Source organism: Bison bison, unplaced genomic scaffold (genome assembly GCF_000754665.1).
Source record: "Bison bison bison isolate TAMUID 2011002044 unplaced genomic scaffold, Bison_UMD1.0 scf7180017864295, whole genome shotgun sequence".
Classification (NCBI taxonomy): domain Eukaryota; kingdom Metazoa; phylum Chordata; class Mammalia; order Artiodactyla; family Bovidae; genus Bison; species Bison bison.
This window is the reverse complement of record NW_011494867.1, coordinates 3882736-3909958: the sequence shown is the minus strand read 5'-3', so window position 1 is coordinate 3909958 and position 27223 is coordinate 3882736. Positions and strand designations below refer to the sequence as shown.

The window sequence follows — 27223 nt, the reverse complement described above, 5'->3', positions numbered from 1 at the left end:
GGAACTCTGCCAGCCTCAAAAAGACACAGCTACGCCTGGAGCACAGTGCAGACAGATTGCTCCGTCTCCTGTGGGGGAGGTAGGTTTCCCAATTCTGTCTTCCATGTCTTTTCCTAAAACAGGTTCTCCCACTCCAGACCTCTTTCAATTGTCTGGTTGAAATAAGCAACAAAAGAACTATCTTTATGAGAACTGTCACTATTTAGAGGGAAAAAATCAAATATTATTTGTACTCTTTGGGGATTTTCCTATGTATTAATAGAAAGGAACCAGCTCAAGCAAATCTCAAGTCAACTACAACCAGGACTTGAAAGTGATGCATCTGAAACTTCCAGGGGGGAAAAATATAAACACGTGTCCCTTTATTATAAATATGAGGATTGATGGGTTGATATGTCTGCCTAGAGTTTTCTTTCTTTCTGTCCTGGCTTTTCTGTTGTTAACTTTCCAGGGGGAGTTAGAGAAGGTAAGCGATAGACAGTGAAAACACACGCCAGACGGGCTTAAGGCTGTGAGCTAACACGTGAAGGAGGGGTAGTCTATCCCCCCAGGGGTGATGTCAGCAGAATCTCTGCAGGCAAGTGGATTCAATCTGAGAAATAACCCTTGTAAGGAAGGAAGAGTCACAGCCATCCCCTCAGTGAGTAGAAGGGAGGCATTTTATTTAGACCTAAGAATATCACATATTTGTTGGTAAGTCAGTCTTTGTTGCACTTGCCCCTTTGGGAAGAAGGCTGAAAGTCCGTAAATATGTCCATGACATGAAACCAAAGCGTGAAGGTTGGTCTCTCACTTCCTCATGCTCAGAGTGCCTGGTGACAGCAGGGCTTCCTACTGTGTCCTTTCCACTGGGCGAAATGGGGCATCTTGGGACCAGAGACAGCAGAAATAGAGAAAATGAAGAAATTCTTATGTCTCTGAGGCCTGGGCTTTGGCTGCCCGTGCTAGTTAACAAAGTAGGAGGATTACTTCTTTTTTAAAAAAGATGGAATAATTTTAATATAAATATATATCTCATATGCATATTATATAAATATGTTTAATATAAATGATTAATATTTTAATTATTATATACTTTTATTAATACACATTTTAAAAGCAATATGCTATAAAGAAGAAAATAATCTCCCATAATCCTTTAATCAGCAGTAGCCAATGTTAATACTTTGGTCTGTATCATTCTATTCTTTTCCTCAAGCAAACATAAAAAATGCATGTGTTTTAACATACTCAGACACATGCCACACATATCATTTGATCTTTTTATAAGGAACAGAAACCATGCTATAGCCATATCTTTATGCTCTTTTTCATGTAGTGTTTGAGTGTAATCGGTTGTTCATACATTGAATGGTCTTTAAGATCATTTTCAGTAATTTTTTGGTATCCAGGGAATGCAGACTTTCTTGGAAAGGAGAGAGAGTCCATTTTCCACTTACAGGGAATAAAGACAATCAAAGGGATGACGCTGGGCAGTTGCACTGTGGGATTCTGCCTTGCCTTGAATTAGCATCCCCTTCCTGTGACTCACAGACCATGGTGGGTCTGAGGCATAAGAGGAGTCCAAATGAATACATTCTCCAGAAGCAAACTCTTAACTGTAGAGAGTCCTGATGTTTTGATCAGTTCCTCCTGAACATAATGGAGAAGGAAATGGCAACCCACTCCAGTGCTCTTGCCTGGAAAATCCCTTGGACAGAGGAGCCTGGTAGGTTACAGTCCATAGTGTTGCAAAGAGTTGGACACGATGAGCGACTTCACTTTCCTTTCCCTGAATATAAACCCACTTCAACCTAATCATTCTAGCAGGGGTGACTTTTCATTGATGCTCAGATTCCATTTTAAGGAAAAGTCCATGTGAATAAAAACAATTAAAAGAGGAGGCAGGCTTCCTATACGGGGAGCTGTCAAATACAGTTATTCACAGAAAACTGTACATCTCCGATGAGAGGTCCGAAAATGAACATTGAAAGCCAGGCAGTAGGGTTAACAGACAGAAACAAAAAACAGAGTTGTGTGAACAGGTTTGAATACATGGTCGGTGAGTGCAAGTTTCCGTTTATATATGCTCCACAGTCTTATGGAAATAAAAGTTGCCTCATGAAAACGCAGAATCTTAAGAGTTTCCACAATTAATTCACCCGTGACTGTTCTTTGAAGACCATTTTTTCATTAGATATGTGCAATGTAAATTAAAGCTTGTGAGACATTTCCCTTTACAGCGGCCCTGTTTTCAAAAGGTCGTTTTTATCACTGTATGATTCTAGAATCCATGGTGGTCTCGAATACCAAGAAGCTGCATGTTAAAAATATTAAACTATGGAAGCAGTTATCTCAGGGGAGGTGGAGATAGAAGTGGGATTCACATGTATTGTAGATGTTTTTAAAGTGTTTTCACACACTATTTGGATTCTGTCTTCAGTAAAATATCAGAACCCTGGTACATGGGAAGCTAAACTTGGAAACTAAATGGCATTGGTTATCTGTAGTTTTCACTTGGTAACTTTTGATGTCTTATTAGGTTACATAAGTGTCAAGGCTGTTTGCTTACGAGATCAGAACACTCAAGTCAATTCCTCGTTCTGCAATGCAAGAGCCAGGCCAGCAACTGAACCCAAAATGTGCAATGCTTTCTCCTGCCCTGCCTAGTAAGTCATCTGGGACTGTCTCTCTGGTTGCACTTGTACTTGGGTACTTTATTGTTGATATGAGATGATTGAAGCCACTGTCAATGCCTCTGATCAAAAGTGATTCAAAGATAGAAAGTATAACCCTCACCCTCTAAAAAGTCAATAGAAGAAAGAGATGGTATTTGGCATTAAAATATGTAACTTGAAAAACACAAATTTACTTTAGATGTTCAGACCCTGTCTATGCCAGTGTAATCCTGGGGTTAAAAAAAAAAGGCATAAAGGCATCTTTTTTTAACCTTTAGAGACCCCTCTTCTCTGAACTAAATCAAACAGATATTTAAATAACACAGAAACCTAAATTTCCCTGCGGTTGTGCACTCAACTTTTATAGAGTCATCCAAGAATTTAAAAATCGTATTACTGTGCAACCCGTGAAACCTCACATGCAAATTACACAGTAGCAAGACATAAAGTCAAAAGGCAGGACTGCAGCCTGAGTAGTAACCCCATTTTTGATGAGGACACTCTGTGGGGATCTCAGTGGGTTTGCAGCGGGATTGATTTTAGCCACGCTATTGTTTGAACACTAATTTTAAGTAATGTTCCCAAGGCAAATGGAGTCTCTTCTGGTTTGAGTTACCTTCTGCCAAATGTATTTATATAGAGTTGACAGAGTTTCTTCAGAAGCAGAGCTGCACTCCCTGATCTCCCTGATCATCTTAATAAGCAGTGTTTGCTTTGTGGTGATGAAGTTATATTGTGTAATCTATTTTTCCTTGTCAAGAGTGTATGTCATAATTGTTTGGGGCTTCAGCTACCCACCGATCCCCTACACCCAACTGTCAACTTGGGTTTTCTCTTAGAATTTGGAACTAGCTCTATCCTGAACACAAAAAGAAGAAAGAAATTTGAGGGGCTTCTGTGGATTTATCTCTCTTGCCAAGAAATGTCTGGCTCTAAACATATCCAGTGGCCCTAATAACCAGTGTTATCGACCCTTGTGGAATAATCTGTCCTTTAGATGGGTTTGTATATGTTTATGTACATGTAGGGATTGTCAAAACACTTGAATGGCAAGCTGCTGTCTTCTTATTTAAAGCCTCCTTTCCACCATTGTTGACCAACCCCATGGACTACACAGTCCATGGAATTCTCCAGGCCAGGATACTGGAGTGGGTAGCTGTTCCCTTCTCCAGGGGATCTTCCCAACCCAGGGATCGAACCCAGGTCTCCCACATTGCAGGCAGATTCTTTATCAGCTGAGCCACAAGGGAAGCCCAAGGAAAGACAGGGACCCCGTTCATATGTACATCCATGAAGAGGGAGACAGCATCGGTAATGCTTACCTCCTAGAACTTTCCTGATGACCCCATGTATTAACAGAAACAGTATTCTGGGCAGTGACAAGGTTCTCTGGCTATTTGAAAGCAAAGCTTCCCCTGCAATGACTTCAGAGCTGGAGTGGTGGAGTGGACGGGCTCTTTCGCTGTTTCCCTTTTTGCCACCTCTTACTTATCACAGTATTTCCTGTCAAGTAATGGAATCTTTTAGGGACTGTTCTTCAGCAGGGATATACTAGGTATCAGGCCTTAGACCATTAGAATTCTAAGGACAGAGGCGTTCATCTGATCTAAGCCCATTATTTTCCCTGTAACAACCATGTCCTATGCCCTGAGGGCATGCCAGGTCCTCAGTTCAGGACTGGAAGATGAGTAATTAGTAGTTGCTGCCATCAGTGAACCCACCATCTAAGGGAAGAGGTGGATGTGCAAACAAATAACTGAGATGCCGTGAGACACATGCTGTAAGAACGACACATGAGAAAAGCAGTAAGGGGGCTCCCCTGGTGGTCCAGCGGTCAGGACTCCATGCTTCCATGGCAGGAGGCATCACAGTTTGATCCCTGGTTGGGGAAACTAAGATCCTGAAATGGAGAGTGAGCCTGGGGCCCGCGTGTGAAGAACCAAGCGTGTCACAAAAAAAGTATGTTATGCTCTCTCTAGTACTTTTCCAAATTCATCATATTTGCCATGTAAGAAAAGAAACTTGAATCTGGCAGACAAAAATGCCACCCGTATGGGCAAATGTTAAAACCCATACTTTCATGATCATAGATATCTTTTCTTTGCCTCTTACTGGAAGATAAAGTGTTGTACAAATATAAGGAACCATTTGCTATCACCTTTCTTTCACTGAATTAGATAACATGGATTATGCAATGTTTTAGAATACCTGTAATCCTAGAACTTGTATGGCAAGTTCTCTGCTGCTGCTGCTGCTAAGTCACTTCAGTTGTGTCCGACTCTGTGCGACCCATAGATGGCAGCCCACCAGGCTCCCCTGTCCCTGGGATTCTCCAGACAAGAACACTGGAGTGGGTTGCCATTTCCTTCTCCAATGTGTGAAAGGAAAAGTGAAAATGAAGTCGCTTATTCATGTCTGACTCTTAGTGGCCCCATGGACTGCAGCCCACCAGGCTCCTCTGTCCATGGGATTTTCCAGGCGAGAGTACTGGAGTGGGGTGCCACTGCCTTCTCCAGGCAAGTTCTCTGCTGCTGCTGCTGCTAAGTCGCTTCAGTCGTGTCCTACTCTGTGCAACCCCATAGACGTCAGCCCACCAGGCTCTGCCGTCCTTGGGATTTTCCAAGTTCTCTAGACCAACAGAAAGGTGTTTAACCTCACAACTCGGGCTTGGGGGTTGGGGAGCCAGAGCAAAAATCGCAGGACTAGGCAAATGCAGTAACGCAGAGGTATATCAAAAACATATTTGGTCTTCGTGATGTTTTATGTTTTCAAATAAAACTTGGAACATTTGTGAACAGTTTTTGGACTCTGCTGCTTTGAAATGTGTCACCATCTTATCTGGTAGATCTTTTTAATGCTAGGCCTTCGAATCAGACAATTTCAATTAATCCAAGGTGGTTGTTGAAAAGGATTCACGGTTTCAGATGATTACTCTTTAGTGTACACCAAATCTCAGATACAACAGCTGTGAAAAAAGTGAGCTCAAAATCTTGAAATAAGGAATTTGAGGTTATTCCTCCAATGCAACCGTAGAGTTTAAGGCTAATCAGAAAAAGAGGTTGGGGGAACGGCCTATTTAGAAACATTCTTCATGAGACCCTCTCTCAATGTGTGTCTCTTTTGCATGTGTGAACGCACACACACACACCTCTCCCTTCTTCATTGATCTTGTGTCAACAGTCTCATTATTTTACTTTGTATTAACTTCTATTATAGAAATGATCAGAGAGTATTGCCTTGATGTGTTCACACAGCCACCACTTCCACAGGCAACTTCATGGGAAGAGCCTGGCTTCATTCATTTTTTCCAACCCTAAAGCCTGGGAGAGTCTCTGGCACAGGGTTTAAGATCCCAGTAAATTAGACTGAATCGCTCAGAATTCCAAACAGCACACATTTCTTCACCTGTAGATGGCAGGAATGTATTTTTCCCCAGAACTATGGGGTAACAGACTGTGTAGGCTTGCAAATCTATAGAAGAAGAATCAGTTATTGGTTGTTGGTTCTGCAGTGGAGCAAAGGCCTCCAGCAGGTGGCTAATCTTTCACAGTAACTGCTTTGGCATTGATGATGCAGAGTCTTAGCTTCCCCGGAAGTAATCCCATCTCTCCCTGAAAGCTGGAAGCCGGGCGAGTGGAGTGCCTGCAGCAGGTCGTGTGCGGGAGGCCAGCAGAGCCGGAAGGTGCAGTGCGTCCAGAAGAAGCCCTTCCAGAAGGAGGAGGCAGTCCTGCACTCTCTCTGCCCGGTGAGCACACCCACTCAGGTTCAAGCCTGCAACAGCCATGCCTGCCCTCCGGAATGGAGCCCTGGGCCCTGGTCTCAGGTAAGTGGGAATTACTGGAGTCGTGAGTCCCGTTCCCTGGGAAAAAGGAGGGAGGCGAAAATACAGGTGGTGTCTCTGCTTCCCCCCAGAGGATCTCAGCTGTTTATACCTTCATGGGAATCACACAGTCATGTGAATGGGCATTTTAATTAGCATCTTTTGTGATTTTTAGCCTTTTTGGTGATGGTCATGCAGCTGGATAGGCAGCGCTAGTGGTAAAGGACCCACCTGCCATTAGAGACCATGGCCCTGGAAACCCATTTCAGAAGCAGATGAAAATTTTTACCATTCTGGAAAAAGAAAGTCACAAATATAAATAAGAATTCTATTGAATAAGAATTAACCACCTAGATGTCAGCACCGTGAATGAATGATGTTCCGTGGTGCAGAGCCATGGTCTGACGTCAGACATATTTGCTCATCTCCGAAACTTGACAGGTGGCTGACTCACCACGTGACCCTCAGACGCTTCCCCTTTAAAAATGGGGTAATAGCAAGAGGACCACTGGGAAGTCTCATCCTTCGTATTTGTAAGGGAGATGGAGACAGGACACTGATATTATCAGACTTAGGCAACCACAAACAGTCATTTAATGCCTTCTGCATGATGTTACACATAAGTATATACCAGAGCCTATATCACATGACCCTCTAACCACCCCATGAGATAATTTCTGTCTTGGCATTCAGAGCTGTGGTTCAAAAGCTGTTGGGATCACTTAGAAGACTTTTGAACCACAAATCTGAAAACCAGGGAATAATTTGCTGCCTTCCTTATTTCACAGGTCTTATGAAGGTCAAGATGGTAGGAATAGAAGAGCATTAGCTGGCCATGCAAAGTTATTCCCAAACATTTGATGAGTGTTGACTTAATTTTCCCTGAGAGTTAGCACAGTGCCCAGCCTAGAGATAGCAGAGGATAAAACAGACAGACAAGACAGACAGAAGGGCAAGAGTTGGACACCCCCAACCCATTTTTATGAGTGCCATAGTCTGTGGCCGTTGCTGTCAGACGTATTATACTTTTATGACTCCCCTTCTCCAAATCACTGAAAATCCTCTTTAGCCAAATGCCCAAACTGACTCTGCTTTGTGCCAGAGAGAGACACAGTGACAGCAACAAACTGTGTTATAGGCCTTGCACCGTTTTCCAGGTTGTTATGTGTGCTCTGCACAGAAACCCTCTCTTCTTCTCCATGAAGACTAAAACATGTGTTCAGACCTGGGACAACACAGCAGCCCCTGAGTGTTCAGATTGTTGAAGGAGATCTAACCTGGACTCAGAGTCTCTGGATTGAGGAAAGATTTCTCCTGCTGACTACAAGGAATTTTACTGGGCATTTGGTCCTGGTGCTTAAAAATAGCTTTGTAAACCCTGCATCAATGCTTTTCCAAGCATTCACCTGCAACACGGTCACTGGAGACTGGCATTTAATGGCTTTTTCCTTTTTAATCTCGAGTGTTCGAAGACCTGTGGGCGAGGAGTGCGGAAGCGTGAAGTCACGTGTAGACGCTCTGCCGTGGCAGAGGCCGTGCCCGAGAGCGCATGCGCTGGCGCCCCGAGACCGGACTCGCAGGAGGGCTGCGTGCTCGGACGCTGTCCCAAGAACAGCCGGCTCCAGTGGCTCATCTCTTCGTGGAGTGAGGTAGGAGGTCAGATGCACTCCTGGGGGTTTCTGAAATGCTCAGCTCATCCACCAGCATCTGGAGGCTTGCACATATACACCAGGTAGCTACTTACTGTTCATCCTTCCCCACTGATTTCTCCGTGAAATCCCGATTGTAAAACACCCATCTCAGTGATGAGGCGATGCATGGACGGTGGAGGTACCAAACTGCAGAAAGCCTGTGTATAAAAATACAGGTAAGGCGAGTGGAGTGCTCTGATGGGGTCTGTGATTGCCTCGGCGAGCTTAAGCTTGGCAGAAGAGATTTCCCAGGAAGACTGAGCCTGAGGGATGAGCAGGAATCCGGCAAAGATGGAGTCGGGGCTCTTCAGACAGAGGGTGCACCCTATATGGGCAGAGCTGGGAGAGTATGACACAGGAGGAATGAATGGGGATGGATAGAAGGTGGAAGCTTCATCAAGCACAGATCGTGATCGTGTGGGGTGGCAGACTAGAAATATATCCTGTTAACGTTGGGGGAGCTAATTAAAAGTTTAAATAAAGCAGTGGAACAGGGTTTCATTTCAGAGAGAGAGGATCCCAAGCCCAGAGCCGGGAAAAGGCGCCCGCATGGATATTGGAGGGATGCAAACAAAAGATGAAATGTTTCAGGGATGGAGGAAAGGAGGGTCTGGAGAGTGCTTTCTTTCCTTCTTTGGAGGATAATTACAGTGTTGTGATGGTTTTTGCCATACATCAATATGAAACTGCCATCGGTTACATGTGTCACTTCCATCCTGAAACCCCTTTCCGCCTCCCTGCCCACCCGACCCCTCCAGGTTGTCACGGCACCGGCTTTGGGTACCCTGCGTCATCTGTCAAACTCGCACTGGTTATCTTTTACATATGGTAATATTCATGTTTCAGTGCTGTTCTCTCAAATCACCCACCCTTTCCTCCTCCCACCGAGTCCAGAAGTCTGTTCTTTACGTCTGTGTCTGCTTTGCTGCCCTGCACGTAGGATGGTCATTACCACCTTTCTATTCCGTATATATGCGTTAATATACAGTGTTTGTCTTTTCTGAGAGTTCTTAAAGAGGCCTGCGGGCACCTTCAGGCATCTGTTGGGCAGGGAGAAGGAAGTCTTGAAGATGCCTCCTAGACTCCCAGCTTGGGACACTCATTTGAGCTCTCAGGCAGAGGAAACCTGAGCAGAGATCAAACCGGAAGTACACATCAGTAACCCCTAAGGCGAGGTCTCTGCTCTTACGGAGTCCACAGCCTAGTGAGCAAGATAGTGGCCAAGGAAGGAAAAGGTCACTGGTGGGGCCTGGGGGCAGGGGTCCAGGGAGGAGGGGCTGCTGTCCCGGCAGCTTTGGTTTCTCCCATCAGTGCCCTTCCCTTCTGTGTGGTTAAGTGCAGAGCAGGGCGCCTGTCTCTCCCCTCCTCTCTCAGTTTCGTTGAGACGTTATAACCAAATGGCTAAAGGCCTGGGCTTGAGTCAGAGGCAGCCCACTCACAGGCAGCCTTCAGTGATGACTACAGATCCGACCTCGAGTTAAATCTCCCTTTCCTCGTCTGCACAGTGGAGCACACGCTTGCAGCTCCCTCACAGCGCTGCTGCAAGTGCGAAGCTCAGTGTTATCCTTCTTTTATTCTTATTGAAGTACAGTTGGTTTACAGTGTTGTGCTAAGTTCTGCTGTACAGCAAAGTGACTCAGCTATAAACGCGTACACACACTCTTTTCTATGTTCTTCTCCATCATGTTTATCCCAGGAATTTGGTCTAGTTTTCTGTGCTGTATACAGTAGGCCCTTGTTCATCCATTCTAAATGTAATAGGTTGCATCTGTGAACCCCAAACTCTCAGCCCATCCCTCTTCCTCCCCACTTCCTTTTGCAACCACAGGTCTGTGTCTCTGAGTCCGTTTCTGCTTTGTAGATATTCTTTTGTGCCACATTTTAGATTGCACACATGAATGATGTTGTATGGTGGTTGCTTCTGTCTTTCTGACTGACTGCACTTAGTAGGGTGATCTCTGTGTTCATCCATGTTGCCCCCAGTGGCATGATTTCATTCTTGTTTATGGCTGGGTGGTAATCCATTATATAGATGGACCACATCTGCTTTATCCTTTCTTTGTTCCTTTCCTTTCCTTCTGGTGGTTTAATGATTTCCTTTTAGTTTATGCTTGTGTTCTTTTTGGTTTCTGTGAATTATTCTATGGTTTTGATTTGTGGTTGCCCTGTTTTTCAAGTATGTTAACCCCTCCCTATATCTGCTTGCTTTAGACAGGTAGTCATATAGGCTCCAACACATTCCAAAAAAAAAAAAATCATCTTCTTCCTCTCCTTCCCCACATGTTATGATTTTGATGTCCCTTTGTTTCCATTTTCTTGTGTGTCCTTTGTTGCTCGTGCGTGTGTCACTGCTCTCACAGATAGTTTTTCCTTTTGATCTGCGTACTGGCTAATTTAGGTGGATTTACTTTCCGTTTGTGATTTCTTTCTTCCTGTATCTTCTTGCTGCTTTTCTGTTTAGAGACGACCTTTCAGAATTTCCTTTATGAGAAGGTTAGTATTGCAGTATCCTTTTAGCTTTTGCTTGTCTGAGAAATTCTTTATCTCCTTCCACTTGAAATGGTAGCCTTGCGGGGTAGAGGATCCTAGGACTTTGGGGCCTGAGAACACAGGGGCGGAGAAGGAGTCTCCGACGGCAGCCCGCCCCCTTCCACGCTTGCCCGCGGTGGTGCCTCGCCTCTCTGGTGTAAGGTGGTGGTGAGCCACACTTCTTCCATTCTCCCTTGGCTGCGGTCCCCTTACCTGCTGCCCATCACCAGCCCCGGTCCTCCCCCGGGTCTGCCCTCGGGAGCCGAGCCTCAGAGCCTGCCCAGCCCCGCGGGGGAGCGTCTGAGGCCAGCAGCACCCGGAGGTCTCTCTACGCTCTGCCCTCTACACCCTGCTTGCTGGGCCCCCTTCAGAGCTCCCCTGGGTCCTGGTTGACCTCCCTGCCGGTGGGGGGCGTCCTGGGGTACAGAAAGCTTTCCCCTTTCACAGCGCCCTCCCCAGGCGCAGGTCCTGGCCCAATTCCTCTTTTTTCCCCCCCTTTTGTCCCACCTGGTTTTGTGCAGATTTTCTTACCCTTTCGGAGGTCTGAGGTCTTCTGCCAGTGTTTGCTAGATGCTCCGTGAGACTCGTTCTCCACATAACTCTAGTTTTGACCTCTCGGGGGAGAAGGGGAGCACCACGTCCTGCCTCTCTGCCGTCTTGATCTGATCCCTAGCCTTCATGATTGATGATGGTTACGCTGATGTCATTTCTTACTGCTTTATGCAGTTCATCAAGGCCCTGTACAGTATCCCATTATACTGTTTAAAATACTTAAAAACGGGTTTTCTCTAATGCCATTTGCAGCCACATGGATGAACCTAGAGACTGTAGTCCTGAGTAAGTCAGAGAAGAATATCCTGTAACATCCCTTCTATGTGGAATCTAAAGACAAATGAACTTACAAAACAGACTCACAGACTTAGAGAAGGAGCTTATGGGTGCCTAGGGAGAAGTGATAGTTAGGGGGCTGGGGACTGACCTGTACACACTGCTGTATTGAGAACCGATGACCAACAAGAACGTACTGTAGAGCACAGGGAACTCTGCTCGGTGTTACGTGGCAGCCTGGGTGGGAGGGGAGTTTGGGATACATGTATACATATGGATACATGTGTTTATATGGCTGAGTCCCTTTGCTATTCACCTGAAACTATCACAACGTTGCTTATCAGCTGTACCCCAATACAAAATTTAAAGTTTTTGAAAAAGAAAATTTGTATAGTGGAACTAAGGAAATATTTAAATAAAATAGCAGTCAGTCACATTAAAAAAAAAAACAGGTTTTCTCAGACTTATTTCATCAGCCTCCATCCTCTTTTTGTTTTTTTCCTGCCATAACACAGCCTCAGTGTATATCCCAGCTGAAGAGAGAGGCAGGTAAAGATGAAGGACAGTTGCTTGTTACCTGTGGTTCTTCCCCTGAACTGCCTGTAAGCCCAGTCCCTGCGCCCTGCCTCCTGCCCTGGACATCCGGCCACGACACAGTGACCCTGACCTCATCCTCTGCTGGTCTCATCTTTCTCTCGGGCTCTGTCTCGCTCGCCTTGTGTGCCGTGTCATGGCAGCGCCTGCCTTTATTTTGTGGTGCTGAGCCATGCTGTGACCTTGGGAAAGTAACTCCAGTCCTCTGGCTTCTGTAGCCTGCGGGACTTGAGGCCCTGCCTTCAGGAGCCTGGTGGGCTGTGGCCGACCTGCCCTAGCCCCATCCCTCTGATTACACGTGGATGGTGGAGCCTGCACCCTGACGCCTCCTTTCTTGCCCCACAGTGTTCCGTGAGCTGTGGTCTGGGAGTGAGGAAGAGGGAGATGAAATGCAGTGAGAAGGCCTTCCAAGGCAAGCTGATAACTCTCCCCGAGCGACGGTGCCGCAATATTAAGAAACCAAACGTGGACTTGGAGGAAACCTGCAGCCGGGGGGCGTGTCCCGCCCATCCAGTGTACAGTCTGGCCGCTGGGTGGTATTCATCGCCATGGCAACAGGTGAGCACACAGAGACTGAGGGGGGTTAAAGTTAAGCAAGATTCCGTTTACAACTGCTGTTAGGGACCTGTCCGAACGACCTGAGTCCCTGGGCAGGTTCCAGCATTGGTGAGCCTCCATTTTCACATCTATAAAACTGAGATGATAATATTGTGCAGAGTTAGGTTTTTTCTTTTCTGTTTTGTTTCAATGAATAAGTAATACAAAGCAGTTAGTCCCAAGGTATTGCTAATGTTCATAGTTGTTGCTGCTATTAAAACCACCACTAGAGTCTTCTGTGTTTTAGTCTGCTCATGAGTCTTGACTGACTCGGTTCTCGTGTTTCTGAGTAATATCAATGATGGCTAGCATTTGTCCAGCCATTTCTACGCACTGTGTTACATCCTGTACACCTGTCTATCACCTCCCTTCATCCTGCAGGTGATGTTGTGAGCTTAGTCTCTCAGTTGTGCTTTGTGACCCCATGAACTGTAGCCCACCAGGCTCCTCTGTTCAAGGGGTTTTTCGGGCAAGAATACTGGAGTGTGTTTGCCATTTCCTCCTCCAGGGGATCTTTTTGACCCAGGGATGGAACACACGTGTCTTGTATCTCATGCACTGCAGGTGGATTCTTTACCAGCTGAGACATTGGGAAAGTGGTCTTATTTGTGGGTATTATTGTCCCTGTTTTGTGGATGAGGCTGGTAAAGCTCAGAGTTAGGCAGTTGATCAGCCAAGGACACACAACTTCTAAATTCAGATGTTACAGGTGTCCTTTTCCTCAGAAGACTTGGAAGAAACTTTAGATGCGTTGGTTTGATGCTTATGAGCTGGGATTGGTTTGGGATGCTGAGTCTGAGAGAACAACGTGTCCTCAGGAATCCAAAGCTATGGTTTGGTTGGCCCTTGCATTGTTATAGCTAACAGGTGTTACATAGCTCTTCAGAAAAAACAACTCTGGCTTGAGAGGTGCTGCCAGCCTCACCATGAAATTGGATTTCTTTAAAAATTTTCTACCATTATTTTACTCATTTAACAGACTTGGAAATTGATTCGTGTAGAATTATTTAGATCAGATATAAGCAAATGATTACCAGTGGCAAATCTACCCCCCCCACCCCCCGCCTGCTGCCGCCCGTTTTTGTGGATAAACTTTCATTAGACAACAGCCGTCCTCATTTGTGTGTGTGGTCCATGGCTGCTTTGGTGCAGAGGTGAGTGACTACAACAAAGGTCGTATGGCCCATAAAGCATAAAATACTTAGCGCTGTGAGATGAGAGTTGCCCACATGGCAGAGTAGGGGTTTGCGGGCATGCCGAAATAATGGCTATTTACAGAACAGCCATTGAGGACCAAGAGCAGAACCTACCCTGGTGGCTCAGATGGTAAAGAATCTGCCTGCCATGCAGGAGACACAGGTCCCCTGGGGGAGGGCATGGCAACCTACTCCAGTACTCTTGCCTGGAGAATCCCATGGACAGAGGAGCCTGGCGGGCTACAGTCTGTGGGGTTGCAAAGAGTCAGACATGACTGAGTAGTGACTTAACACATTCACTAGAAAAGAGTTTCTACAACTAAAGATATAAGAAGGAACCACGATGAGATGGGTGGGAGAGACAAAGCCGCAGGGCACATTTCAGAGAAAAATCACAGTTGCAGAGCTTGTCCCCCAGGAGCAGGGGGTCTGCACGAGGAAGATGAGCCCTCAGAAGGTTTGGGCTTGCAGGCCAGTGGAGCTCACGTTCAGGCGTCCCAGAGTGCTGTGGGAAACAGACACACCGCTCTTACAGGATGTGCTTTGAGGTCTCGGGCAAAGCAACGCTGAGAAAGGTGCAGACCTACCGCCGATCCTGCAGTCTTCCGGAGAAGATGTCAGCTGAAACACCCCCGGGGGCAGAGACAGTGGCATCAGACCCTCTGGGGGCCCGTCCTGCCGCAAGCACCATTCTGAAATCCCCGCTCCAGCTTGTTAGCCTGGAGTCCCCAGGCCAAGCCCAGCCTCCCAGTAAGCGGCTGTAGCTGCAGACCCAGCCTCTCCCGCCAGCAGAGGGACCCCAGCTTCCGTGGTGGGACCCAGCCTGCCCACCAGCAGACGGACCCCAGCCTCAGGACAGCCGCGGCCCCACCAGCGGCCCGCACCAGCTTGGAGGCACCTTGGCTTCCTGCCGCCCAGGGATCCAGCCCCACACAAGCTCCGAGACATGCTGGACCCCGCAGCGGCTGTGTCAGAAAACAGCTCCCTGGCCACCACCTCCAGGGCCGGCCACCTTCTCTGGGCTCTGCCGCCGGACCCCAGGACCCGGCCTTGCCTACCCCGGGCTGGCACTCACTCCAGGACCTGGCTGAGTGCTTCAGGAGGCGGCATCTCCCCGACCCTGACCCTACCGCAATTAAACCCATGCACTTAGGGGTGATTAATCCACAACAGAGGAGGCCGTTGTAGACAGTGGAGAAAATAGTATCGGCAGTTAGTGGCACTGGGGAAACGACCACAGCCCGTAAAGGAAAGAAATGAGTGCGTTTTCTCACACCATATACGGCGTAAACTCGAAACGGATTAAAGACTGAGCTGTCAGACCAGAAACTATAAAACTCCTAGAAGAAAACAGAACATCCGTGGATATAAAGTGGAGCAATATTTTCTTTGGATCTGCCTCCTCTGGCAAGAGAAACTAGAGCAAAACTAAATAAAGGGTGTCTAACTAAACTTAAAGGCTTGTTCACAGCAAAGAAATCTATGGACAAAATGAAATGACAACCTACTGACTGGGAGAACATATTTGCAAATGTTTGTGAAAAATAAGGGGATAATATCCAAAACATATAAACAACTCGGTGTCAAAAAAACAAAACAACCCAGTCAAAAGGGAGGTGGGCAGAAGAATTGAATAAACATTTTTCCCAATGAGATGCAGATGGCCAAAAAGCACACAAAAAGATGCTCAGCCTTGCTAATCATCAGAGAAATCACACCCACAGGGAAACATCGCCGGACATTGCTCAGTGTGGTTATCGTCGCAAAGAACATGACACATGTTGGTGAGGATGTGGGGGAAAGCCAGCCTCTGTGTACTGCTGGTGAGAGTGTGAACTGGTACTCTGGGGAAAACTGTATGGACGTTCCTCACAAAACTAGAACTGCCTTATGACCCAGCAGTTCAACTCCTATGTCGTATGTATCCAGAGAAAACGGAAGCACTAATTAAAAAAGACACACGCACCCCAGCGTTCATAGTAGCATTGTTTACGATGAGCAAGATATGGAAGCAGACTAAGTGCCCACCAGCAGATGAGTGGATGAAGAACTCAACCAGAAGAAAGAATGAAATTTTGTCATCTGCAACAACATCAATCGACCAGGAGGGTTTTATGCCTAGTGAAATTAGTCAGAGAAAATCAAATACCGTTTATCACTTATGTGGAATAGAAAAAATGTAGCGAACAAACCAGTGATTACTGGAGGGGGAGTGGCATTAAGGGGTACACACTATTATATATGATATGTATATGTGTGTATCTGTGTATGTGTGTATATATAGTCTACAAAGGCACGGGATTAACCAATATTTTATAATAACCATAGATGGAATATTATCTATACAAATTTTGAATCACTCTGTTGTATACCGGAAACTAACATAATATTGTACATCAACTATACCTCAATTAACAAATTAAAATAGTTACTGTCTTGTTCTTCACAAAAATAGTTAGCCATCTTGACTGAGATGATTTGGTAACGGGGATACAGCTATCTTTGAATTTAGGGATAATTCCAAAACTCATACTCTTTTTACCACAACATATTTTTCCCTCTCAAAAGCCATCTGCATAGTGATGCTTGTCCCAAGTGGACATCCTCACCTGTCCACAATAAAATAGGAAAAAATAATAAGGATAATGAACTGGTAGCGAACTTCTTTTAAAGCAAAATACATGTAAACATTAATTTAAAGGGCTATCTTTTCTCTGATAATATTTTCTTATTTGTTCTTTTGTTAGGAAATATATTTGTGTGTATGCCTGGAAAAAAAATTACTGGTCAGTCCTTTTTAGTCTTTTTTTTTTACCTTCAGTTGGACAGTGAGATAATTGAATTCAAAACACAATATCCACCACGCTATCTCAGAATTTGGCTGGGCAGGGAGGACATAATTCCTAAGCTGTCTCAGAGCGTTATATTTCTTTGGCTGTCCAAGTTCTGAACCATCCCCTCCACTATTGTATCTGCAGAGGTTGCCTGGAATTCTTTAAATACTGTGATGAACTGGCTGGAAGTGTCTGTATTCGCTTCTGCATTCCTGTGGCAGCTTCTGTATGCCTGGAACCTCTCTTCTGCCTGAGTTACTTGACTGGGAGACACAGAGTCTTGGGGGAAGCAGATGGCATTTGCTTCAGAGCCTTCTAATCAGATCAAACGGCTCCCAAAACGTGTTAGGAGAGTGGATTCATGTGCCCAGCTCTGGACAGTCCCTGTTTCATCGACAGGCGCCTTGGCAATGTCACAAGGCACGGAGGTTTCTTTCCCTGCTGTGAGTGGCATGGGGAAGGGCCCGTTCCTGACCGCTTCCTCCCTCTCCTGCAGTGCACCGTTAGCTGTGGCGGAGGGGTGCAGACGCGCTCCGTCCACTGCGTCCAGCAGGGCCGGCCTTCCTCGAGCTGTCTGCTGCGGCAGAAGCCTCCAGTGCTGCGGGCCTGTAACACCAACTTCTGTCCAGCTCCTGCCAAGAGAGGTAAAGGACCCCGCCTCGCACAAGTCGGTTTTCCTCCTGTCTGGAGTATTTGTCCAACACCTGCTATATTCAGTTATGCAGCTCCTGCCCAAACTCTCGGGGGTGCCATTCACATCACAGTCGATATTAGAGGAGCCCTCCTGAGAGTTGTGCAGGGCACATACATCCAGGGCAGTCCCCAATGGTGGTGAGCTCTAGCTGGTGCCAGGGATGATGCGAGGGATGATGGCTTTCCAAGAGAGGGCCTTGTCTCAGGCCTCCTGCCTGAGGCAGGTCTCCTTGTATCAAGAGGAGTAAACACGCAGGACACAGCCCAGGCGTTTCTTCCTGGCCAAATACGGGGCCTCTAGTTTTCCTCAGGTGGGGATTCCTCCCAGTTCTCCCATCCCCATCCCCATCGCACAGGAGGATCCCTGGAAGTTACACTGAGGAGGGGGCCTAGAACAGAACGAGGACTTGTCTCCTCTCTGCAAGAGGCAGGTCCCACGTCCAGTGAGGGGACGAGGTCCCACAAGGGTAATGGCGGTGGGAGTCGCTGGATGTGTTTGAGATCCAGCCAATGATACTTGCCAATTGTTTGCATGTAGGATGTAAAGCTCGCTCTGGGGTTGTCCTTAATAGTGTAAACAAAATACCAGACTCATAACAGAGGTGCAAATAATCAGCTATTCAGTTCAGTTCAATCGCTCAGTTGTGTCCGACTCTTTGCGACCCCACGGACTGCAGCACACCAGCCTCTCTGTCCATCACCAACTCCCGGAGTTTACTCAGACTCATGTCCATTGAGTCGGTGATGCCATCCAACCACCTCATCCTCTATTACACTCAGTAATCAGCTATTAGTAATCATTATTACAACTATAACCCCATGCAATACTTTGACAGCGTCGTGAGACACCTCACGTCTGACTCCTGACTTGTATCTAGCTTCCAGCAGAAGCTATGTTGCAATTCCATGCTTATCTCAGGAGGGGCAAGTGGTGATAGTGCTTTTTGTCCTCCAGTATTTCCACTGCATCAACAGGGTCATCTCTCCAGTCTAAATAGAAGCTGATCCAGACGTACATTCTGATTGATTAGGGTATATGCTGATGCACTGGGGTATAAGACACTGTATTAAAAAATAACTGAACTTGAAGATTATATACATATAGACACAGGCAAAGTCTTCCTCTCATGTCACGCTTGTATCTCTGTTGATATATCCTAAACTAGTCTCCTGGGGCCTGCCTCCACCCCGCCCCCATCTCAGTAAACATGACCCCATTCTTCTAGATGCCCAGGTCAAAATCCCGTAGTCATTCTTGATTCTCCTTTTTCTCTCACACTCTTTACCCACCTGTCAGCTAATCCTCTAGACTCCACCTTCAGGATATAACCAGGACTTACTAGTAGGAAAGAAAAGAACAACTCCATCTCATCCTGCTACCCAAGCGGAGAGTCAGTATGGCTTGAACTGGTTGTTTTGGCCGTCAGGTGGAGGGAATTTATTTTTTTCAGCAAGTGCTTCTTGAGCAGCCGCGCTGTGGCAGGTGTTGGGAGCAGAGCAGTGAGAGAAAGTCAGATGTCTGCTCAAGGCTGCCGCGCTCTGGAGAGGAGGCGGCCATAGGTAAACACACGTGATGTGATAAATGCCAGTAAATCGGACGTAGGGAAACAAAGCTGGGAGAGGTGGTCCTTCCTGGGGGCCACAGGGCGTGCTGTTCTCATAGGGAGGTCAGAGAAGGCAGAACCAAGAGGGGACCTCTGAGCAGAGGCTTCAGGGAAACGAAAGGATGAGGTGGTTCTGCCGTCCTGGGGACCAGATCCTGTGAGTCACTGTAGAGACTATACCTCTGACTCCAGGTGAACGGGATCCAGGGGGAGGGTTAGGGGCAGGGATGTGGCAGGGGTGTGCACCCGTTTCAAAAGGATTACGAGGCTAATCCTTTTGGGGGTGGGAGGAGTGAAGTGTCTGCGTGAAAGGGAGCTTTAGGCGGAAGAACCAAGGCTTAAGGAAGGAGCTGTCAGCAGTTCATAGGAAGACCAGATACAAATTGAGGGCAACAGGCAAAGCAACAGAAAAAAAAAGAGCCTTGTGAGCCATGTCCCGGGGCTCAGAGGCGAATGGTGAGGGTGGATTCAGGAGGGGTGTGACTGGATACCCGTGGGTGGTGTGCAGTTTGTGGGGACTTGAGGGTGACTTTAAGACTTGCATAGAGGAGGAAATTCCAGCTCTGAATGACAGCATTTACTCACGTATAGGGGTAGACCCTAAATAGTTCTAAAGTTAAAAAAAAATTCCTTGCAAATCCAGTCAAAGGACTGAACCCTAACTCCTAAAACACACATTTATGCTTACAGAAGGAAAAATGGATGTACACTTCCACGTGTGTTCTGTAACTCCTGAGGGCCTTTGGGGTCAAAGCCTCTGATGCCCCTGTTCTGCTTCCAGTAGATAATCACACCTGTTATCCTACACAAGGAAGGAAGTTGAAAAAGACTGGTGCTGGCTTCAGTTCACGTCTTCACAAATTGGCCATGAGATTTGATTTAAACCTGCACAGAATGTCACAGTTGGGCCTTCAATCTAGGTTTCGAACCCCCAGTATATGAGGTTCGTTGCTCCCCAAAGTAATGAGCCTGGAGTAGTGGCAGAAACCCTAGGGTGTTTGTTAGAAATAAAAAAAAAAATCTGGGTCCTCACCCCAGGCCTTCTGAAACAGAACCAGTGTTTTAACAACATCCTCGGGGGTGTTGTTCTTAGGGGACATGCCTTGGAGGCACAACAGTAGTCTCCAGCTTATTTAGGGGGATCAGACATTAAGCTCAGGCTGGAGATGACTTTTTTTTTTTAAACATCCACTTGCAAGCCAGTAACCCTAACGTGTTTATATTTTGTTAGTGGTTACAGAGCCTTAGGAGACCGGCAGGCTACAGTCCACGGGCTCGCAAAGAGTCAGATCCTGCTGAGCAAATAACACTTTCACTTTCAGAGTGCCTCTGGGTGCCTTCATCCTGCTTTTCCCCCCACAAAGTCCTCATGTCTCATGTAAGAACCCCGGGGGGCCATAGGCAAGTTGACCCCAAGTCTCTGTCCGTAGGCCCTCACCTTAAGGAAAAGGCTGAGAACCTGTCCTAATGTGCCGAACGTCTCTTCTCACCGTAGAGGATCCATCCTGTGTAGACTTTTTCGGCTGGTGTCGTCTTGTTCCTCAGCACGGCGTCTGCAACCACAAATTCTATGGCAAGCAGTGCTGCAGGTCATGCAGCAGAAAGAGCTGATCTCGACGCCCTCCCCTCCTGGCAGGGCCAGGGTCTTACCTCGCAACCTCCGGAGAGACCTGCCCCCTTCCCATCGAAAGCTGAACACTGCAGACCCCGTGTGAGCCGACCGCCGTGTTGGAGGGGTTGCTCTCGAGAATAGCCTGCTTGTTCATTTCCCTAACACACATGGTACTCAGAAGCACTTGAAAATGGGAAGCAATGACAAATCGGACTCACAGAAGCATAGAACAAAAACAGACCGGCTTTGCTTTGCACTGTTACAGGAAGGAGGTGATGGCTTGCCATGAGAGAGAACAGGTTTGAATTTTGACCAAGGGAGATGCTTGTGAACTTTGGGGACAGACCCCACCCCAGGGAACCTCAGAAGGTGGGTTTTGGAAATGTCCTTTCGGACTTCAAGTCACGGGCTGAGACTTGGAGTAATCCGATGTGGGGAACACGCTGCCTAACTGTTGCTCAGAGCTCAGAGTTTGACCGGAACTGTGGACGCCCTGGACCTGGAGTTGTACAAACGCCGAGTGGTGCTCACGATGGTGCTTGCTGCTGGACTAGCAAGCTTCATGTCCTGTTTCTCTGGTGTGTGTGTGTGTGTGTGTGTGTGTGGTGGTGTTTCTTATTTCGTTTAAAGTATATTCTGCTTTATATAGAGAGTCTCCAAGACTAAAATTCACAACTTGAAAAGTATTCTGAGGAATATTCTGAAAACAGGGCAACGTGGACAAGTTAAGATTTCCACTTAATTGGACTTCACACTCTGGAAAAAAAAAAAGAAAAGAAAAAAAAATAACCACAAAACCTTGTTGCCCTACACACTCTGTCAACCTCGTCATTTTTGGTGCTAGCCGAACAAGTCCTCGGGAGCCTCAGGTCTGCTCTTGGGGAATCAGCACGTGCATTTCTGGTAGAAACCTAAGAGGAGACAAAGAGCAAAACAGTCCTGTTTGGAAGGACAGGAAAACGTCACTCATGGTGCTCCCCGCGTATTATCAGAGATGCTTGGAAGATTAGAGGCCACTTGTGGGTTTTTCCTTAGCAACTGACATATTTAAATTTGCCCTAGGATTTGGTTAACAAGGGGAAAGTCACAGTGGCAATTGAGAAATCCATCCATCTTCTCACTATGTGAATATTAATAAATTGTAATATGCCAGGACACTTCAACAAACGAGTGTTTCATAATCTTTCAGATGATATTTTCAGTCTTCAGAAGCCAGCTGTTGGTAGGCACTAATGAGCTTACAACTGTTCTCCATGGGAAAAACACCACATCATTTTGCCAAAACCAAAGTAACTTACAAGACGGTGTCCTTCTGTAGTTTTTTGAGATGTGGTTATAAAGGGCATATTTATATAATTCTACTCTGTTCCTCAATGTCTTTGATGAATGTAACCCAATTTTACTGCTTTTAAAAGTCCCAATTCAAACATGGATTTGCCCGCTCAGCATAACCAACCAGACAGTGGTTTGTTAAATTTAGAGCGTCCTTTATTCCATTCTAATTAAAATCATACATTCTCAAATCTCAGAGAAATAATGATTAGAATATTCTGTCTCCTGGACTTGGCCTAGAATAGTGGCCATTTTATCATAAAAATAAATATAAGCCTCCATATCACTACCCTCTTACCCTCTGAAAAAAATTTCAACTTGTTTCTTTATATAATTATCATTTTTATTATTTTATGGAAAATTAATTTATTAATAGCCTATTCTTATGTGTTCTCACTTGCTTCTTTGAGGAAGTGAATTAATTCTGAGGAAAAGTGTTGAATAAATAAACATGGGTTATAGAGAAAAGTCAAAATATATGTGTAATATTTAATTATTTTATAAGTTTTATAATAAAGTGCTCTGTTTCTTTGCCTTTGAAACTTGTTAAGTTCTTGAATAAGTTAGCAAGAAGCTGGTCATTACCAAGGTGATCTAAGTGTATAAATGTTGATTAAGAATCTCAGTAATTTCTTGAAAAGCTGAGAAAAGGTTGGAGGGAAGACATTAATCATTTTTCTTATTTGTTTGTGCTTGAGGAAATTAGAAACCATTAAATACTGGGATGAAACACATGACGTTTACCATCTCATGCAAATACTAAATTATTTTTTTTCTACTCTTACTAGTCATGTAATCATTTATCTATGGAAATCATCCAAGTTAGATAAACCATAAATGTAGTGGGTTTTCTATCTTTTTTTTTTCCCCCTACTTGAAAATCTTTGCAGAAAGAAAGGGGGAGGGAAAGGAGCAAGGAAAGGGAAAAAAAACCTAAGTAATAAATTAAAAAGCAAGTTATTCAAGTTTTCTAAATTTCACATCTTCAGACCAGAGGGAAATAAAAAACTCTCTCAGCAAAGTAAGTCCAAATGACCTGAATAAACTATTTTTTTCTGCATATCTGAGATTATATATATATATGTATAATGCATGCATATTTTAAAAATATATTTAAGAGGATTTTAAAGTGAATGGTCACTATTTTGCAAACATAAAAATTATTGTTAATAATGAAAAGTAGAATAGATGGCAAAAAAGGTATACCTTCCTACCTTCTACCTTTTGGTCATATTATTAATAAAAGCAATCATGTTATCTCATTTAATGCCCACATCAGGAGTAGAAGGAGTCAGGAACAACCACAGGATGGTGTCCTTTTTAAAAAGACAGAGAAGGCCATTTGAGCCTTAGAATTCTATTATGGCCCCTGAGACACACGTGAAGAGGGTGTGACAAAAAATGATCCAGCAATTCTGAGCAGAAGAATTCTGGGCAGAGCGGGGATGACCCGAGGTGGGGAGTTGAGGATGGAGGCAACACGCTCCGTCTTAGCCTGCCTTCTCAATAAAGGACACACAGAGATGACTGCTGTTCTCTAATAACCGTTTCTCTGTGGGACGGTAGTATCTCCTGGGCAACAGGACCTGAGTATGGGAGCCTGCAACGTGAAGTCCGTTAGAATGGAGAGAGAGAGGAACAGTGGTCTCAGCGTGGATTCTGTATGTCAGCCATGGGAAGGCTGATCTTACAGCAGCGTGTATCATGCAGGAGACAGTTTATAGAATTAACAGCACAGAACCCATGAATGGTAATGCGATGTAGGAGAGGCCACTTACTTATGTCCCACATGGGTTTATTTTAGAACCTATAAAAATCTGTATGCAGATTCCATGTTTCATCTGTTTCACCTTACCTTTCCCGAAGATCTTAAGTCCTCAATTCCTGCGTGGTCACCACTGATGCTGAGGCTCGGAACATCTGAAGTGACGTCACCAGTACATCCTGGGTGGCTGTACCTTACTCCTCCAGAAGGGACCAAGAATAAATTGATTCATGAACTACTGTCATCCATTTACTATAATCCTGAATTTCCCTAGAAACCCAAAATACCTCTACTAAATTTTTTTATTTAACTGTATCTATTTAACTTAAAATGATGTGAACTAAAGAAAATACGGTTTAAAAAGTAACTTTTTATAATTCTTGTAAATGGAAAATCCATATTATTTCCCATAAATAGAAGGCAAATAAAAGCCCATTGAATAGTATTCACATTTAATTTTAATTAAAAATAAAATACAGTCACTATAACTGCTGCACAGAATTCATACCTAAGAAACATTTCTCAGTAAGTGAACTGCACCTAGTCCCTCTGGAATATTCAGTTTAGTATCAGTAGGCTTAAGATAAAATTCTGATGATTTTGGCCTTGAATACCAATTCATATTTGTACATAGAAAAGGCAAATTATACCCATTTGATTGTACCTATGGTGATAGTCAAGGCTATGGTTTTTCCAGTGATCATGTATGGATGTGAGAGTTGGACTGTGAAGAAAGCTGAGCGCCAAAGAATTGATGCTTTTGAACTGTGGTGTTGGAGAAGACTCTTTAGAGTCCCTTAGACTGCAAGGAAATCCAACCAGTCCATTCTAAAGGAGATCAGTCCTTGTTGTTCATTGGAAGGACTGATGCTAAAGCTGAAACTCCAATACTTTAGCCACCTCATGCAAAGAGTTGACTCATTGGAAAAGACTCTGATGCTGGGAGGGATTGGGGGCAGGAGGAGAAGGGGACTACAGAGGATGAGATGGTTGGATGGCATCACCGACTCAATGGACATGAATTTGAGTGAACTTCGGGAGTTGGTGATGAACAGGGAGGCCTGGCGTGCTGCGATTCATGGGGTTGCAAAGAGTCGGACATGACTAAGCGACTGAACTGAACTGAACTGATGGTGATAGTTAGACATTTAGAATTGTTCAACAAGTTTTTGTGCACAGAGAGACCATCAGGAGCAATATCCAGAATGCATTTTTCTAAATGTATCCAGTTATTTGTTAGTTTCTGCAAAGCAACAGTAAAGGCCTTCAGTTCAGTTCAGTTCAGTTCAGTTGCATCCAACTCTTTGCGACCCCATGAATCGCAGCACGCCAGGCCTCCCTGTCCCTCACCAACTCCCAGAGTTCACTCAGACTCACGTCCATCGAGTCAGTGATGCCATCCAGCCATCTCATCCTCTGTCATCCCCTTCTCCTCCTGCCCCCAATCCCTCCCAGCATCAGAGTCTTTTCCAATGAGGTGGCCAAAGTACTGGAGTTTCAGCTTTAGCATCATTCCCTCCAAAGAAATCCCAGGGCTCATATCCTTCAGAATGGACTGGTTAGATCTCCTTGCAGTCCAAGGGACTCTCAAGGGACTCTCCTTCTCCAACGCCACAGTTCAAAAGCATCAATTCTTCGGCGCTCAGCTTTCTTCACAGTCCAACGCTCACATCCATACGTGACCACTGGAAAAACCATAGCCTTGACTAGACTGACCTTTGTTGGCAAGGTGATGTCTGTGCTTTTGAATGTGCTATCTAGGTTCGTCATAACTTTTCTTTCAAGGAGTAAGCGTCTTTTAATTTCATGGCTGCAGTCACCATCTGCAGTGGTGGAGAGGTCTGACAGAATGTGGTCCACTGGAGAAGGGAATGGCAAACCACTTCATTATTATTGCCTTGAGAACCCCATGAACAGTATGAATAGGCAAAATGATAGGATACTGAAAGAGGAACTCCCAAGGTCAGTAGGTGCCCAATATGCTACTGGAGATCAGTGGGGAAATAACTCCAGAAAGAATGAAGGGATGGAGCTAAAGCAAAAACAATACCCAGTTGTGGATGTGACTGGTGATAGAAGCAAGGTCCGATGCTGTAAAGAGCAATATTGCATAGGAACCTGGAATGTCAGGTCCATGAATCAAGGCAAATTGGAAGTGGTCAAACAGGAGATGGCAAGAGGGAACATTGACATTCTAGGAATCAGCGAACTAAAATGGACTGGAATGGGTGAATTAAGTTGAACGGTTCTATGAAGACCTACAAGACCTTTTAGAACTAACACCCAAAAAAGATGTCCTTTTCATTATAGGGGACTGGAATGCAAAAATAGGAAGCCAAGAAACACCTGGAGTAACAGGCAAATTTGGCCTCAGAATACGGAATGAAGCAGGGCAAAGACTAATAGAGTTTTGCCAAGAGAACGCACTGGTCATAGTAAAGGCCTTACCCATGCACAAAACCAGCATCCTCTTTGAACATTATGATGAGATACTTGCAAACTATTTGTTTTCCTAATCTCTGTTTCATAAGGGACGGTTGAGTTCATAATTAGTAATTTATACAATTGTTGACTGGTGGAACAAATGAATGATGTTCAAGAATTGTTCCCAGCATGCTAACTGGGATGAAAAAGAGGCATCAAGGTCTAGGAAAAGGAAATCCTGTAGGTCATTTCTCCCCAGAAGCCCAGATTCTTTTTAGCTCTCTTTTCTTCTATCACCTTGGCCTCCCAATTTCGGCTCCCTATGCCCCAAACAGGTTAGGACATCAGCTGACATTACCAAGTGTTAGCACCGCAGCATCCAAACCCTGGCTCAGGATGGTCTAAATAAACACCCGGTGCTCTGACTCCTCCGTCCTCTCGGCCAGCAGACTTGCTAAATGTGGTATCCAGCACAAAGAGTGGCCTTTCTCTGTTACTGATCAGAGCCCTGGGGGAGATGGCCTTTGAAGATAAACCAGGGCCAGGAGCTGCTCCAGTGGAGACAAGGCCCAGACACGTTTCTGTCTCTGACCCCTCCTCTCCTTTCATGTGGCTGGAGCAGAGGAAGGATGGAGCAGCCCCCACCGCCAGCCCTTGGCAGAAGGTCTAGGAAGTCTCCCATTCTTGCAGACTTCCATTTCATATACCACGGGGCCTAGTGTCTCCTATTTCTTGGAAAGAGGGTCCATTCTCCCCTACCCCACTTCCTTTGAAAGTCAAGTTGTGTCTAGAAATAAGTCTCAGGACAAGGATTTCTAAATAATTAGCTATGTTACCATCACCTAAGGATGTGTTTTACACAGAAACTTCCCAGGCCTCATTCCAGAAACTTAAGTAAGCTTGGGGTAAGACCTGGGCATTTATGTTTTTAAAGGCATTCATGTTTCTTCAAGGAAGAGCTAGTTTAAATCTAGGGCAAATAAAGAGGTGCCCTGGGTCCGTCTGCCCTGTGCAGGCAAAGGAGGCCCCTGGGCACCACGCCCTCCA

General features: G+C 45.4%; 1 protein-coding gene across 1 annotated transcript in view; it reads left to right on the top strand.

The window, feature by feature from the left end:
- The window catches only part of ADAMTS18 (ADAM metallopeptidase with thrombospondin type 1 motif, 18), a 149824-nt gene extending 127374 nt beyond the window's left edge, over positions 1-22450 (top strand). The window contains exons 19-25 of the mRNA XM_010850857.1: positions 1-79; positions 2522-2648; positions 6276-6480; positions 7941-8126; positions 12465-12677; positions 17243-17390; positions 20539-22450. The exon at positions 1-79 is cut by the window's left edge and continues 13 nt beyond it. Coding sequence (XP_010849159.1) covers positions 1-79; positions 2522-2648; positions 6276-6480; positions 7941-8126; positions 12465-12677; positions 17243-17390; positions 20539-20654 — 1074 coding nt within the window. The 3' untranslated portion in view covers positions 20655-22450. The remainder of the gene's footprint in view (positions 80-2521; positions 2649-6275; positions 6481-7940; positions 8127-12464; positions 12678-17242; positions 17391-20538) is intronic.
- The last annotated feature ends 4773 nt before the right edge of the window (positions 22451-27223 follow it).